The sequence below is a fragment of the Tarenaya hassleriana genome, unplaced genomic scaffold (genome assembly GCF_000463585.1).
Source record: "Tarenaya hassleriana unplaced genomic scaffold, ASM46358v1 Cleome24, whole genome shotgun sequence".
Classification (NCBI taxonomy): domain Eukaryota; kingdom Viridiplantae; phylum Streptophyta; class Magnoliopsida; order Brassicales; family Cleomaceae; genus Tarenaya; species Tarenaya hassleriana.
Genome location: NW_010965696.1, coordinates 1,596,558 through 1,610,938, shown reverse-complemented (window position 1 = coordinate 1,610,938; position 14,381 = coordinate 1,596,558). Strand labels below are relative to the sequence as shown.

General features: G+C 37.4%; 2 protein-coding genes across 7 annotated transcripts; both read right to left on the bottom strand.

Moving 5' to 3' along the window:
- Positions 1–555: 555 nt before the first annotated feature.
- LOC104815855 (protein ENHANCED DISEASE RESISTANCE 2-like) lies at positions 556–2,739 on the bottom strand. Of its 5 annotated transcripts, XM_019202788.1 has the most exons (3): positions 2,580–2,739; positions 1,921–2,274; positions 556–1,623 (listed from the first exon to the last, which is right to left on the bottom strand). In XM_019202788.1, exons 2-3 carry the CDS (start codon positions 2,083–2,085, stop codon positions 700–702), a joined length of 1,089 nt encoding a protein of 362 aa, XP_019058333.1. In that variant the 5' UTR covers positions 2,086–2,274; positions 2,580–2,739; the 3' UTR covers positions 556–699. The 5 variants fall into 5 exon arrangements, with proteins under 5 accessions (XP_019058333.1, XP_010542744.1, XP_010542743.1 ...); XM_010544442.2 differs by lacking the exon at positions 1,921–2,274; XM_010544441.2 differs by lacking the exon at positions 1,921–2,274 and having other exon boundaries at positions 556–1,618.
- A 175-nt stretch (positions 2,740–2,914) lies between these two features.
- LOC104815852 (transcription factor bHLH155) lies at positions 2,915–10,638 on the bottom strand. 2 transcript variants are annotated; one of them, XM_019202800.1, is made up of 12 exons: positions 9,698–10,638; positions 9,263–9,433; positions 8,867–8,948; positions 8,739–8,774; positions 8,087–8,146; positions 7,848–7,967; positions 6,477–7,679; positions 6,256–6,357; positions 5,847–5,990; positions 5,587–5,712; positions 5,297–5,376; positions 2,915–4,880 (listed from the first exon to the last, which is right to left on the bottom strand). In XM_019202800.1, the coding sequence occupies exons 1-12, from the start codon at positions 9,790–9,792 to the stop codon at positions 3,095–3,097; spliced, it is 4,005 nt and encodes a 1,334-aa protein (XP_019058345.1). In that variant the 5' UTR covers positions 9,793–10,638; the 3' UTR covers positions 2,915–3,094. The 2 variants fall into 2 exon arrangements, with proteins under 2 accessions (XP_019058345.1, XP_019058344.1); XM_019202799.1 differs by lacking the exon at positions 2,915–4,880 and having other exon boundaries at positions 4,960–5,376; positions 5,847–5,984; positions 9,698–10,624.
- Between the last annotated feature and the right edge of the window lie 3,743 nt (positions 10,639–14,381).

Below are 14,381 nucleotides of genomic sequence, written 5' to 3'. Positions count from 1 at the left end.
AATGGCGCGATTGGTGGAGAAGAGGGAGGTAGAAGATAGGGTTTGGTGTGTGAGATTTGATTCTGCGAATCAAAAGGAGACAGCATTGTGCTTACAGCAAGGTCTCGTGGGGTCCACTTTTCTTCTGTGGATCTCCTTGCGTCTCACCCAAGTGGATATCATTATTTTAATTTAGATCATATATAAAAATAAACTATTGTCATCTAAGATCTAAAAAGATACTCTTTATCCTAATATTGTATAATATCTTTCCCCGCGTTGGTTGGTTATGTTCTTTCCTATTTTTATATTATCTCCATTATTTCCAATTTTTTCGTTGGTAAAAAAATCAAAAAGTGAAATTTTGATGGTTAAATGGTATACATTTGCTTAAAGCATTGACTGCAAATGCAACGCCACCAAATTATAAAATCAGGGCTTGGTTTAGACAGATGGGTCCATTAGATTCCAATTAATAAGGCAATTCTCCATTTTATTATCTTCTAAACCATATTGTTTCCTTCCAATGTGACCCCCCCCCCTATTAACAACGAAATAAGCTGTACAAATGAAAGGTTATATAAACAGATAATCAATGAGAGCTTTTGAATCATAGTTTTAAGCTTCCAAGAACAAAAAACAAATGAAAGGGCTGAAGAAAGATTTGGAATTTTTTTTTTTGTGGCTATTCATCTGAAGAAAATTCAGAACTTTGAATACTTACTGTTTCTGTACATCTTTACCATCTTCTTTTCTGTCCATATTGGCTGAGTCCTGATGAATTAGATTGGAAAATCCATGCCCGATCGACTTCCACCAGCTCGAGCGTTCAGAATTCGTGCAGATAGTGGCAGAGCATTGTTCCATTGGCATGGCTGAGTCGGGCTGTAGCTCAGAGAACCTCACGGCTCCTAAGAGTTGTTCAGGAAGCTCTGCTTCTGTTTGGCCTTCGATAAGGAAGGCTATGTCGACTGTAAGTGTAGTGATGTATCCAAATGCAAGATGAACAATGGCACTAGCCACCATGGAAGAACCGATATCCACATCAATCTCCACGAAGCTTTCTCCCGAAATGTATTTGCACGAGAGGGCACGTCCTATTATGCAAATAGCTTGCTCCCCGACAGCTTTTCTCACGATCCAAGGCCCTTTGACAATGTTGGCTATCAATTTAAGCCTCGACTTTTTAAACACTTCATCTCCTTTCAGAAACCGATCCATCAATGACCCTTCTGGAATAGGCTCTGTGGCTGCAAAGTATGCCACAGCGCTGTAATTGTCTCTGTGTGGAAGCTGAAGATTGAAAGCCCAAATGAAAGGTTTAGTTTCACTGTTATGAAACTCCTCTTCGATAACATTCTTGACTCGGCTGGTTGGATCATTTAGGATCTCAGAAATCTTGGCTGGCCCCTTAACCCAGTCAAACCCCAAAGGCATCAGAAGGAAATCACCAGCCGGGGTTTTAACCCGGTCAGACAGATAGTTTGGTCCTCTAACCAAAAACTTGTCCGCCGATGGCGTTGTCCAACCATTTTGGCAGCTGTCTTGTTCAAGAAATGGAACAGCTCCACCTGACTTCACTCTTCTGATCCACTCTGACTCATTTTTCCCGTCAGAGCCAGCCATGTCATGTGAAATTCTGTTCTGCCATGCAAACGTATAAGATAATCCCCGAGTATATACGGAAGAAAAGGAAAGAGATTCCAAACGTTGGGGCTATCCACAGTTTCAAACAAGAACATGATCAGAGATTCCTAGCAGAGAACAAAACACTACTTTGGAGGACAGTAACACTACAACATATAATATTGGAAACAAAAAAGCAAAGGATACGATATATGGGCAAGCTAGCAAGATCATCACAAATAGACTAAGTGGTTGAAATATAGAACTGCATAGGTCAAACTCGTTTCGAAGACATGTATTATAAAGAATGCTTACTTGAATCTCTGTTAAAAGAGAAGTTCTTAGACAGACCAAACATAACACAGTGGAACAAGAACCTAAAACACTTGATGTGTACAACCATGGTGGCTTCTCTAAAGAAAAATAAGAAGAGAAGTGCTTATGATCTACAACCTTACAAAAAAAATCCAATTCATTCATCAGGATTTCTAGTTGTCCACTACAAACAATGTAGAGAGAAAAAAAAATTGAAAAGCAAATTGCTCAGAGAAACAAGAATGACTCAGCTTCAATTATGATGACTTCCTCTAATATGCTGTTGCTACACGTCAAATTAAACACTTTCTCGCATGATCTCGAGACATGCTAAGAAACCTTAGCCTCCACGATCTACATAACAAGAAAAGCATTCAAAACTGACGGAGAATCTCACATTTTATGAACTAGAAGACACCATTGTTTGATTTTCTGATGAATCTTCTTCACCGAACAGAAAAATCCCAGAAAAATCGGGAAAATACAGGTCAAGCAGCTCCATAACGGGGGAATCGAAAGCGAGAAACGGGGGGAAGTTTCTCCAGAATATTGAAGGAGGAATAGATCGGAAACTCGAAAACAATCACATGGAAAAGATCAGAATCAAAACGAACATTCACAGAGAGAACGATCAGAGGATAATGAGCGGAAAAACAAACCTTTTAAGAGAAGCGGAGAGGGATCCACGATAAACCCTAATTCAGAAGAAACGCGTAACCTTCTCTCCCTCCCTGGAATATCTGGAATGAATCGTTGAAGTGGAAGCTTCGAACAGAGCCTGCCTTCGACATGAGATTGCTTTTGCTTTACGCGTCTCAATTTTTTGCCCCTTACTTTCTTTTCCTCCTCTTTTTTTTTAAAGCCAAGGGCAAGTGAACCGGAGATAAAATGTGAACCGGTTAAACCATATTCTAAAGACATCAATTTCGGTTTAGAAAAAATAAACCGGAAATCATAGAGCGAAGAAAAAAAAACCTGAAATGATTTTATGAATGAATACGAATCGTACAACTGAATCTTATAACCTACGTCTAATGATATTTACAAGAACAAAAGACCCTACCAACTTTTCCAAATACATATCATAAAACCTCCTCTTATATGTATGTTTCTCCATTGGAGAGGAGCTACCAACATGTATTGCAAAACCGGTTTATAAAATCATCTTCAAATTTTATAAACCGGAAACCGGTATGCATAACCGGTTTGCATTCAGTTGGAAATACATAAAGTCAAGCAACAAGTAAATCTCATCAGAAGCCTTGTGAGATTTGTCTGACGCAGCGAACTGATGAACTCTCCTGTCTATCTCCACCCAACTTGTCCCAGGACATCTCTTCTCTATCCCCATAACTCTCATTCTTCCTCTCATCTCTGCAACATCCCCCCACCGGTTTTCTTCTGCGTACATATTTATCAGAAGCGAGTAATACCCGCTGTTCTCCGGCTCCAACACTGTCAACTCGTTAAACGCTACCTCAGCTATCTCTAAATTCCCGTGAGTTTTGCACCCCCCGAGCAATGCCCCCCAAATAACCGCATTTGGTTCAAAGTTCATGCCTTTGATCAACGCAAGTGCCTCCTGGACCAACCCGGCTTTGCTTAACAGATCAACCATGCATCCGTAGTGTTCGATGCTAGGAGCAATGGAATAGTCATCGATCATGCTCTTGAATATCCTTTTGCCTTCTCCTGCCAGACCCGAATGAGTACATGCGGTTAAAAGACTTACGAAAGTGACCCCGTTAGGTTTTACCTTCTCCTTCTCCATATCAGCAAACATTTTCAGCGCCTCTTGTGCATAACCATGCGAGGCAAGCCCATCTATGATCGAATTCCAGCAAAAGAGGTTCTTTTTCGGTAAGTTGAGGAATATCAGAAGCGCCCGGTCTAAGCTACCGCATTTTGCATACATATCAACCAATCCGGACCCAACGTATACGTCAAGATCAAACCTGTTCCGCGCAATGTAAAGATGAATGTCCTTACCTAAATCTAAAGCTCCGAGATGGGCACAAGCCGAAATAACAGTCGACATAGTCACCTCATCGGGGATAATCCCCTCTTCCGTCATTCTTTGGAACACGGCTATTGCTTCTACGTACCTCTTGTTATGGGAGTAACAGTTGATCATAGTTGTCCATGAGATTACATCCTTCACCGGCATCTGATTGAACAATGACTCTGCTAGTTCCGAGTTTCCCGATTTTATGTATCCATCGATCATACAATTCCAAGCTGCAATCTTCTTTTCTGGCATTTCGTCAAACAAATCACTTGCAGACTCCATATTCCCAGCCTTAACATAAGCTGAAACCATAGTGGTCCATGCGAAAACATCTCTTTCGGGCATTCCATCGAACACCTTCCTAGCGTTCATGATTATACCGGAATCCGAGTAGAAATCAATAAGGGTCGTCTGAACATGAACATGAGAGCTAAACCCAAATTTAAAGACGTGGCAATGAATCGATTCCCCAAACCAAGACGCGGAAACATCACACGAACCCTTTATCAAAGAGGAAAACGTGAAGCTCGACGGAGAGACGGAGTTTCTGAGCATGAGAATATAGAAATCCAGAGCACGAAGTGGATGTAAACGACGAACGAAGCCTGTAATCAGCGCATTGTATACGAAAACATTAGGCTCCTGCATCTGGGCCATGGAGATAACCGCTAGATCGAGGCGGTCAAAGGAAGTGCAGGCGGTGACGAACTGGTTCATAAAGTAACAGTCTTGGCTCTCGCCGGTCTTGACCATGGCGGCTAAAGCAGGTTCTAGAAGCTTGGGGTTTGGGCATTGTTTGATTAAGCGTAAGATCGGGAGATTCCGAGAAGGGCAAGTGGAGAAAGCTCGGACAAGAATGTGTGAAGAAACTCGGACAAGAGTCGAGTTGCTCAGAGCTTTCATGTAAGAAACTGAGACGCCGCTCTTGTTTTGTCTCGCGTAAAGTTTCAAGCTTTGGCGTATTATGTACAGAATCCGAAGAATTTCAACATATCAAGAAAGCCTCTTCCTTTTTTCTTTGCAAAACCCAATGGCTTATTTAAAACACTGCAATAACAAAGACCTCATTGTACTACTACAAGGTATTGGGCAGACAGATATGATAAATCTAATCTGGGTATTAATAGGGAGTGAATAAAAATAAAAACTGACATTGAAATGGAAATGTTCAAAGAACTCCAAGGTCCATCAAAAGCTAAGCAACTCACACTCTTAGAAAAAGAGGCAGACCTCTCTAAGAACTTGACCTACCCAGAAACAATGGCATTTGCTTCCTTCCTCTTATCTACATGATTTATTTAACAGAGCCACGATTCCTGGAAGCAAGAACCCTAGAGAGCTATGACACAATTTGTACCTGAGGCTTGCTTGCCTGTGGCCTTGTGTTGAAATATTTGCACCAGCTTCCACAAGATGTCCATCCTATGCATTACTTTGTTGTTTTGGCCCTGAAAAATTCATAAGGAGTGTGTCCGCATGTTCAATATAGCAAACATTTCCACCACTCTGTGATGTTCAATCACTCTTAGATCATTTCATATGATGATCTTGGATGATATGAGTTTTTCTCGGTATTGGAAATGGAATCTCTCATACAGTGCATGGCCTCAATTTTTAGATCATTTCTGAGTCATTTCCAAGAGCATTTGGACACCTACCTCAACTACAAAGCAGATCCATGTTTTCTCGCCTTGTGCCTCGGAGATGCCTCTTAAGATGGTCAGGTCCAAGCTCTTGATCACGTTTGCTATCTCGAGAAAATGGCTACATTCTTCACATAACATCTGTTCACATTACCCAAAATACACTCAGGCTGAGAATTGCATATACCCAACATGGCTTGGATCTAGATACTGCCATGGAGTTTGTTGTCCATTCAAATTAGATGGCCTCAGAAATCAGAGAGACAATTACATACCTCAATAAGCATCAGCCCCTGCTTGTTCAGATTCTCCACTATAATTGAGCACACTTGAAGATGCCCTCCAACCTCCACTGCCAAGCTTGAACCTTGTTCAGTACTAGCTGATCTCAGAACGCCAGTTTTTTCCTTGTGCTGCAACCGAAAGTCCAAAGGCACAACGTATTAACTATGAGATTCAGCAGATTGAACATTTTATTTTCCACTAGAACTTTTTATACATCCAAGAGCCCTTTTTATCTTTCCTAGAAAGCATTTAAAATATTGACTAAAATATTGACCCAATAATCTGATACACCAATCGTGTACAATGGCCCAGTAAGTCACTTCATTAACAATGCAAGCTAATATTCATCTTTCTGGTTAAGACAAGACAAATGATCAATAATAGAGAAGCCCAATTTACCTTCGAATTATCACATTTACTAAGCTTGTCAGCATGCTTAGTGACATTCTGTAAAAAGAGCATATGGTCGATCGTTCGTTCCAGCAAAGAATCAATGCTGCACTGTAAAATATAACAAAATTATTAGATAAAAGCAAATTATATATATATAATACGTATATGTGTATATATAACTTTTAGAGCCATAAAAGTACAATGTCACAGGCAAACAGAAGAGTCACCTTAGAACCATTGGGCACAATTTCCCTAAGCTCCTTAATACGATCTTGAATGAGCTGTCTGTCCCTTGGTCGAGGCCGGGAACTTTCCCCTGGTTTAGCTCTTTTTTTTATCTTCTTGGGCATCTCCAGTGATGTCTGGAACTGCTCACTAGAGGAACTGGGACAATTAGATGAGAAGCCAATGGAAGAAAATGCCCCACAAATATCAGATGGATTCTGTCGAGTATTTCCTTCTGCAAGAGGCAGTTGATTAATTACACTCCCAACAGAACTAACAATATCATGTTTTGCATGGCCTGAAGGTTCTGTCCTTTCAACATTCGTAAGCAAGGAATGCATTGCTCTACTCGGTGATATTCCCTGCCTGTTACCATCACTATGACACACATTGGCAACCACAGCATCTAGCAGATTCTCAAAGTTGGAATCAAATGTAAGCTGACTAAGGCCCAAATCATCAGCCAGACTTACAGTGGCTCCGGTTTCAGACTTCGCGTGCTCTTGACACCTAGCGCTTCTTTCACTGAAAGCAGGCCCTAATGCCTCTAGCAGCTTGCTGCCAGCAAAAGAAGACACAGATGCACTCAAAGCCTCGAATTGACTTGATTTGCTTTGACTCTCCAGCAGATGATCTGAATCTTTCAGGTACCTTTCTACTTGCCACTCAGATACCTGGGGCACTTCCTTTAGCGGATAACATTTTACATCCATTTTCGATGAACTGTGTACAGCTGAATCGCGGTCTGAATATAACCGACCTACAAAAAAACTGTCATCCTCGATTGCAAAAGCAGATGAGTCTATATTGTTCAAAGCATCATTCCTTGAATACGGATACAAACTGGGATCTGATTCCTTTTTCGAATATCTGCAGCTACTAGTTTCCCCCTCATAAAGCGCATTGCAGATGATGCCTGTACCCACTTGGTTCTCACTTTTAGTGTCAGCTATATCAACCGAAAAATCATGCTTAACACCTTGATAACTCCCAGACATGGATACTTGCTCTGCTCCGCACCCATCAATTACTTGAACAGCCATCTCCATATGAAGACATGATGAAGGATGAGCATTTGGCAGGCTAACAGTTTGTTCACTTGTATACTGTGACAGAAGATTTGACCCTTCCACATTCACAGCTTTATTTACTTCTGAGCTATCAGGAAATGCCTTAACACGTAAACATTCTGAAGGTATGCTTGGCTGCAACAAAATTATATAACATATTATGGCCTTACTCAGCATTTCATTTGAGGTCTGAAGAAAACATAGAGAAACTATGGCACCCCTTTCCTATCCAAGTTTTTTTTGCAAAACATAAGCAGAAGCCCAAACAAGCATGCAAACACATTTGCACAAGGAAAACATTACCAGAGATGTTTTACTATTCATGCTACATTGCAATAAGTTGGTGGCATGGTCTGTCAACGACTCCTTAAGCGCCAAAAACAATTGTCTGATACGAGTCACCAAAGTCCCATCCTCATCAACCTGCTCCACCAAAAATAAGCAATTAAGCACAAAATAAGACCAGATACATTGGTACACATTTCGCATTTGAGATGCCTAAAAACTTTCCCGAATCCAGTTAAACGGTGACACCATCTTACTTTGCGTAAAGAACCTAGCTGTAGTACTCCACGAGGACCAACAGCTACTACAAGAACGGTCTGCAGAAGAGGAAGACAAGAAATTTTGTAAAAGAATTTATTGGGAAAGAGCTTTTGGATAACTATCTTGACTTGAAATAAAAAAAGGAAACTCAGAGAAAAAATTATGGACAAGGACTATGCAGCTACATTAAGTATCATGAGGTCTAAAAACATAGACAAGTAGTCACTTGCCAAAACCTACAACTTAGCTTAGTCAGGAACGATTGCACGAATACGCAAACCAGAACTCGAACGGTAAAGCCCAAGCCAACCCATCTCTGGAACTCATCTCTGGAACTGGATCGTCACATATTCAAGCCTTCTGGCCATTACCGACCATGAAAAAAAGCCATACATGACGCCAAACCTAAGCTCCAGGTTGAACCACTTTCCTTACCCTATCAAGCCTTTCTCCCACTCCAAAAGTATCAAGAATTCTAGTAGAAATAGCTAAGCTATTTTAGCTAACCAAATAGTGATAGAGTTGATGATTATACTATATCAGTATGATAAAAAAAACAATATGCCAAGAAATGGAATGGAACATTTTGTAACTTCCAAAAAAAAAATAGAGCGATACACAGAAAGAAAATGGAACCATATCAGATACCTTAATTCCAGCATAAATTTGACTCCCCCAGACATTCTGAATTTGAAGAAAATATGAACAGTATGTTTTAGAAACAAAGCAAACAGAAGAGAAGGTAGAATTCCAATCCAAGATGTGAAGCTTCTGACCTCAGATTTCAAGTAAGAATTGTGAAAATATTCAGGGAAGACCCATTGATGTTGTCCAGAGACTGCAACTTGTCCGACAATCCTGTGATAATACACATGATGTAAATGAAGATGCTAGAACAATTCAATGAAATGTCCATAACCAAATAAACATTTCTTATTAAAGTAGGATCTCCTAGAATATCTAACATGAATTCCCACGAAATGACAAGATTGTGCATCATGTAGCCAACACCAAAGGGGAACAACAAAAAGGCAAACAGAAAACTAGCAGTGCCGGATGTCAAACTTTATGATAGACAATTGGGCAAGAATACCAGACACTTAGTTTAGTTCTTAGACAACATAGCAAAGGTATCAACAAAGACAGTGAGTCAACAAGCAACCGATCCTTACCCTTCCCCTAGAGAATATACATGATATGACATCTTTGCCACAGCTAATCCAAGGGGATCATGGGCACAGTGCCCGCCATGCGAATTTGCTGCTGTGTCATTAAAATCTTTAACCTCCACAGGGTTATTCTGCCCATCATTATCATAGTAAGCATCCTCCAAAGTAAGTACCCTGAAGATATTCAGCAGTTTATCAATGAGAAACTCTTATAGGTTTTCCGACCTCTAAAATATTACTAATACTATCAAAAGTATCCAACTTAAGTTTTTCAAAGGAACTAAAAGATCAATGAATCAATGTCATCAACTTTGCTTGGTGTCCATATTCGAGTAAAATTCTATCTATTCCTTTCATATAACACAACCAAATCAATTACAACATTCCGAGCCATAAACCATAAAACGATGAATATCTAGAAATGCCTGCACGACTTACGTTCGAGAACGATGATTGAATTTCCAGAAGACGGCATACTTCCAATCTGTATTTGAGCAGAGGCTCTTCAGAATCTGTTGCAAGGTAGAACCCATCTAAACCCCACACGAAGTCGAAAAACACCTTTAACGGTTCAACTAAACCCGACCTCCAAAAGAAACACTAATCAGAACAGGAAGCTCCCAACAGAAGCCCAAGACAAGAGCTTCCAGTAGAACCCTCCTTTTGTTCTTTCTCAGTTCGAAATATCTGTGTCCGAAAACTTTAACAAGAGAATAAAACCACTCTCCTTACACCACTCCCGAGAAATCCTGTTGCCTTAGATCACCTAACAACCTAGTACTAGCTTCCTCTGTATGACCCTCTTCCCGCTTGTTCCCTTCGCAATCCTGCCCTCGGTTTTATCGGTGGTCCTACTGCTCCCAGTAAAATTTCCGTCGTACCCATCATTCTCCCAGTACTCGATCAGTTAAATAAAAAACAGCAGAAACTACAAACCCTAGCTCAAAGCCCGTGAAATCAGAACTCAAACAGTAGAAAACCGAACCATAGAGCTAGATCCGATGCAGTCACTACCTTGAGCCGCCATAAACTTATTGCCAGAGAAAGCAAGGAGAAGAAGAAGCAAACGGAAAAGAAGTAGAGCGAGGGATGAGGAATCAGTCTAGCTTATATCAGACGACATTGATCCTAATTCGACAGATGAACGAGCAGATTCGGCAACCAGAACTACGTGAACTCGCCCAGAAATCCGCCGGGAAATTCGTCTATCTGAGCAGGAAGAACGAGAGAGAGAGAAAACGACGAAGACCACGCGAAAAGACGTTGCTTTTCTTAAAGAGCGAATAAGTTTGGGAGAGAGAGGAGGAAACCACGCACCCGGCTCATTTTAGTGTAACTAGATGTTTGGTCGGCTCAATCGTGTGCCGTCTGCGCAGAGAACGGAAGCGCATGTTAACCACAAGGAGAGGTAGTCGGAGTGTTTGGCATGGGATTTATGTGGAAACTTCCAAGGGATAGGGTCGGATCTCTCATGGCCAGCAGAATGATTGGCCAAGTGAAATTTTGCTTCTTCTTACTCTATTTTACTTTTAAATTATAAAAAAATAGTATCAAAGTATTTAATTCATAAAACAATCAAAATAATTGAATTTATTACATAATCTCATGTTTTTATATGTCGAGTTATTTTATTACAAAATTACATTTAAAATAAAATTTGTATCACATCTTACCCAATAAAAACATGAGTTTTTTAGCTATAATAATGGATTTTTTTGGAATATATATGTGAAAATGATATCGAATTCCACTTAGAAAATATAATCATGGTGTTGGACTGTTCATTACTCATTGTAGTTTATCCATAGAAGCTCTTATTATGTTGCCATGACTTGTTTGTTTCTATCCAACTCAGCATCCATTTCCCCTTTCCATAACTTTATCCTTTTTTTTTATCTGCCAAATTTTCGATTACATATAATTATTACCATTGATTTCTAATCATTTCTCTTCTTTTTTTTTGGCCAAAAATTTCCTGGTATAAAATTCTTCGTAATGAATTCCAAATTTGTTATGTGTTTTATTTTAATTGGCACGAAAAGCTATTGAAAAAAATTGAAGTGTATGTTATTTAAACAGAATTAGCTAAAATAAATTATATTGATGAGAATGGCATCGTTTTATCATAATCATCTCCTTTTAATTCTTACAAAATGAGTCTAAAGACAATATCAAGCTAATACTTTTTTCATATAAATATTTAAATATAAATTTTGTTCATATCGTTTCCACGATTAGATAATAATAATAAACACTATATAAGTTCATCTAAATCAATTATTATATTACAAATTTGGTTTATCTCGGATTATTCTGATTTCATTATAATCTGTCTTGTAATTTAACTCAACCATCATAAGTTCAATATGAGTGTCTGTATCATATCAAATTTTACAAAATCACGTTCTCATTATGCATTTTATATCCAATTATGAACTGAAATGAATTTTAGTATGATCAGTCCGATCCACGTGTTTGATTCATGTAAAATATAATATTTTTACATATGGTATGATCATTTCGAAAGTTGGTATTAAATACACAGCGTGCTTTGTTGGAATTGTTTATACATTCTTTCTATTCAATGTCATCACTACCAGTACTACTGATAATAATAATAATAATAATAATAATAATAATAATAATACAATGCGATATATTTTTCCTATATTTTTGAATAGTTTACAATTTCATATGATTGGATTATTTGGAGCTTTATATAAATACAACAGTGAAAAAAATTGAGAAAGAGCGAGAGAATTATAAATCTTTATATATTTTTATTCTTTTTTGGTACAATTATTTATATACTTATACACACTATTCAACATGATACATGATTTGATTATTTGGAATTCTTTTTTTGGTACAATTATTTATATACTTATTCTTTTTTTCGGTTGATTTAGTGTTTAATCTAATTAGTAATCACTGACTCCTTTTTTTTTTTTCTGGAATAGACGTCCCACAAAGGCAGGCATGCATGCATGCATCGTACGAGGAATTGTAACAAATAAATAAATATTAATCTTAATCTAACTGATTAATTAATTCGCTGCTTATTATTTAATTTTACCCATTAATACCATTTTTTTAAATTCTGCACTAATTAACAGAAATATTCATCAGCTATTATGATTAGTGATTATAGTGCTGCTAAATGACTTTACGACGCATGCATGATGTCAAAATTTAAATTAAAATTAAATAAAGAACGAAAATAAACCAACGCCATATTTTGTACGGTCGGTTTAGGTGGTCGAACCAAATAAAATATTTCTAATAGAATGATTATGTTAATACTAAAATAATCGGATGCCGTTACAAGAAAAAACTATCACTGTTGCAAAATAATCAGAAAGGCTACGACTATATATACAGATTGTCCGAAATGAAAATCAGTACATAAATTCTGTGTGAATTTGTTGTGTTTCCAGTTCTTCTGTATATACTGTCTGTTCATGCAGTACATGCATGTATATATTTATGGCTGTACGTACGTACGTATGCATGCACATGTATATAGATACATGTATGCATATATTACAACTTAATCATCATATATATAAACTTAGGGTTTAGGGTTTTGTTTGGAAAGGGTTTAATTAGGGACAGACATTGCTTAAGAGAGCGGCAAAGGGCAAAATCCATACAACAGAGAGGGGAATCTAATTAAGTAATTATTGTTTTTCTCCGTTTAACATATTTGACATCATGAATTTGTAGGGTCATTTAAAAAATATTTACTTTTAGTAATTTATTTCATAATAAAATATTAATTTTCTAAAAAAAATATGTAAATTTTCTTTTCGTACTCGTTAAAGTTTTTTTTTGGGTTTACATTCATGGTAAATATTCCGCATTCTATTGTAATTTTCAAATAAATCTCTTTGCAACATTGCCGTTTTATTCATATTTTACGAAAACGTGACGATGAACCGTTTTTTTATTTTTGTAAATTATGATAAATGTAGATTGTAAACCTTTAAATTTCGAGTTGATTAGGTATTTAAACTTTTTATATATTTAACAGATTAAATAGGGAGAAAAGGATTGCATAGCAGCATAGGCAAATAAGAATGATTTGGATATTTGTAATCAAGATATAAAAGATGAGTAGAGTCTTATAAAGACGACCGACCTCTAGTTATATTGGGTTTGATTAAATTAATTATGGGTTTAATTAAGTAGTGATCTAGGGTTTATCATTTATGTAATAGCTTAGCTAGGGTGTAGACCGTCCTCCATCTTTGTTTGGCAACTAGACTAGGCGGATCCAATGTGAGGATAGCGAGAACCTTCAAAACAAACAGCCTCTGAAAACCATCAGGCCCAATATAAGGCCCAATTAACGATGTTTCGATTCCACAACTGGAAACGGATCCGGATCCGGATCCGGATCCGGGTTGAACCGAATAAACAGGTCACGTTTTTTTATAAAGGGGAATTCTATGGTTATACATCCGAATTACTCGACCTTTTTTTTTTTTTACATGCATTGATTTCTTGAGGGTTGAAAGCAGAGTATTGGGTAGGATTTTTCATTAGCTGTGGATTTTTTTTAGTGCCTTTTTTTTAATTCTATTTTTTTATAATTACATTATTCATGTATAAATCAGGTATCAAAAATAATTTAAATATTGTTTAACAAAAAAAAAACAATAATAAAAATATCTGCGAATAATGTTGAACACATCATTTATCATTTTCAAGATTAAGATTTATTTTCTTCGTGATGACGGGATATAGGAAGTTTTATATGGTGTATATGAATCGGATACCAAAGAAATAATTATGTTATTTTTTTATATTTCTGTTCTTTATTTAATATTATTATTTTTAATTAAAGTAAACAATTTGCAAGTGTTCGTTATAATTTATAAATATCATTACTTTCATCTAGTCAAACGTTGAACCCCAAAACACAAGCATCGCTCATGCCACTCTGCGTACCATCCGAACTCATAGGATATAGTGATGCAATATCAATTGATGATTATAAGATATAATTTGATTGATACACGTTTGCTTTTTCGACCGTAGTGTTAAATTCAGTTAATTAGCCCCCACTTGCAATAAAATAACATCTAAAACTTTATATATATATATATATATATATATA

What these genes read in the sequence shown, in the direction of transcription:
- LOC104815855 (XM_019202788.1), bottom strand. Translation starts at nt 2,085, where the DNA reads ATGAATGAATTGGATTTTTTTTGTAAGGTTGTAGATCATAAGCACTTC. An exon ending in CTCTTTTAACAGAGATTCAA is followed by an intron (nt 1,624 to 1,920) that starts GTAAGCATTCTT and finishes TTTGCATGGCAG; the next exon opens with AACAGAATTTCACATGACAT.
- LOC104815852 (XM_019202800.1), bottom strand. Translation starts at nt 9,792, where the DNA reads ATGGGTTCTACCTTGCAACAGATTCTGAAGAGCCTCTGCTCAAATACA. An exon ending in TTGTGCCCAATGGTTCTAAG is followed by an intron (nt 6,358 to 6,476) that starts GTGACTCTTCTG and finishes TATATTTTACAG; the next exon opens with TGCAGCATTGATTCTTTGCT. An exon ending in GTAAATGTGATAATTCGAAG is followed by an intron (nt 5,991 to 6,255) that starts GTAAATTGGGCT and finishes TTGGACTTTCGG; the next exon opens with TTGCAGCACAAGGAAAAAAC.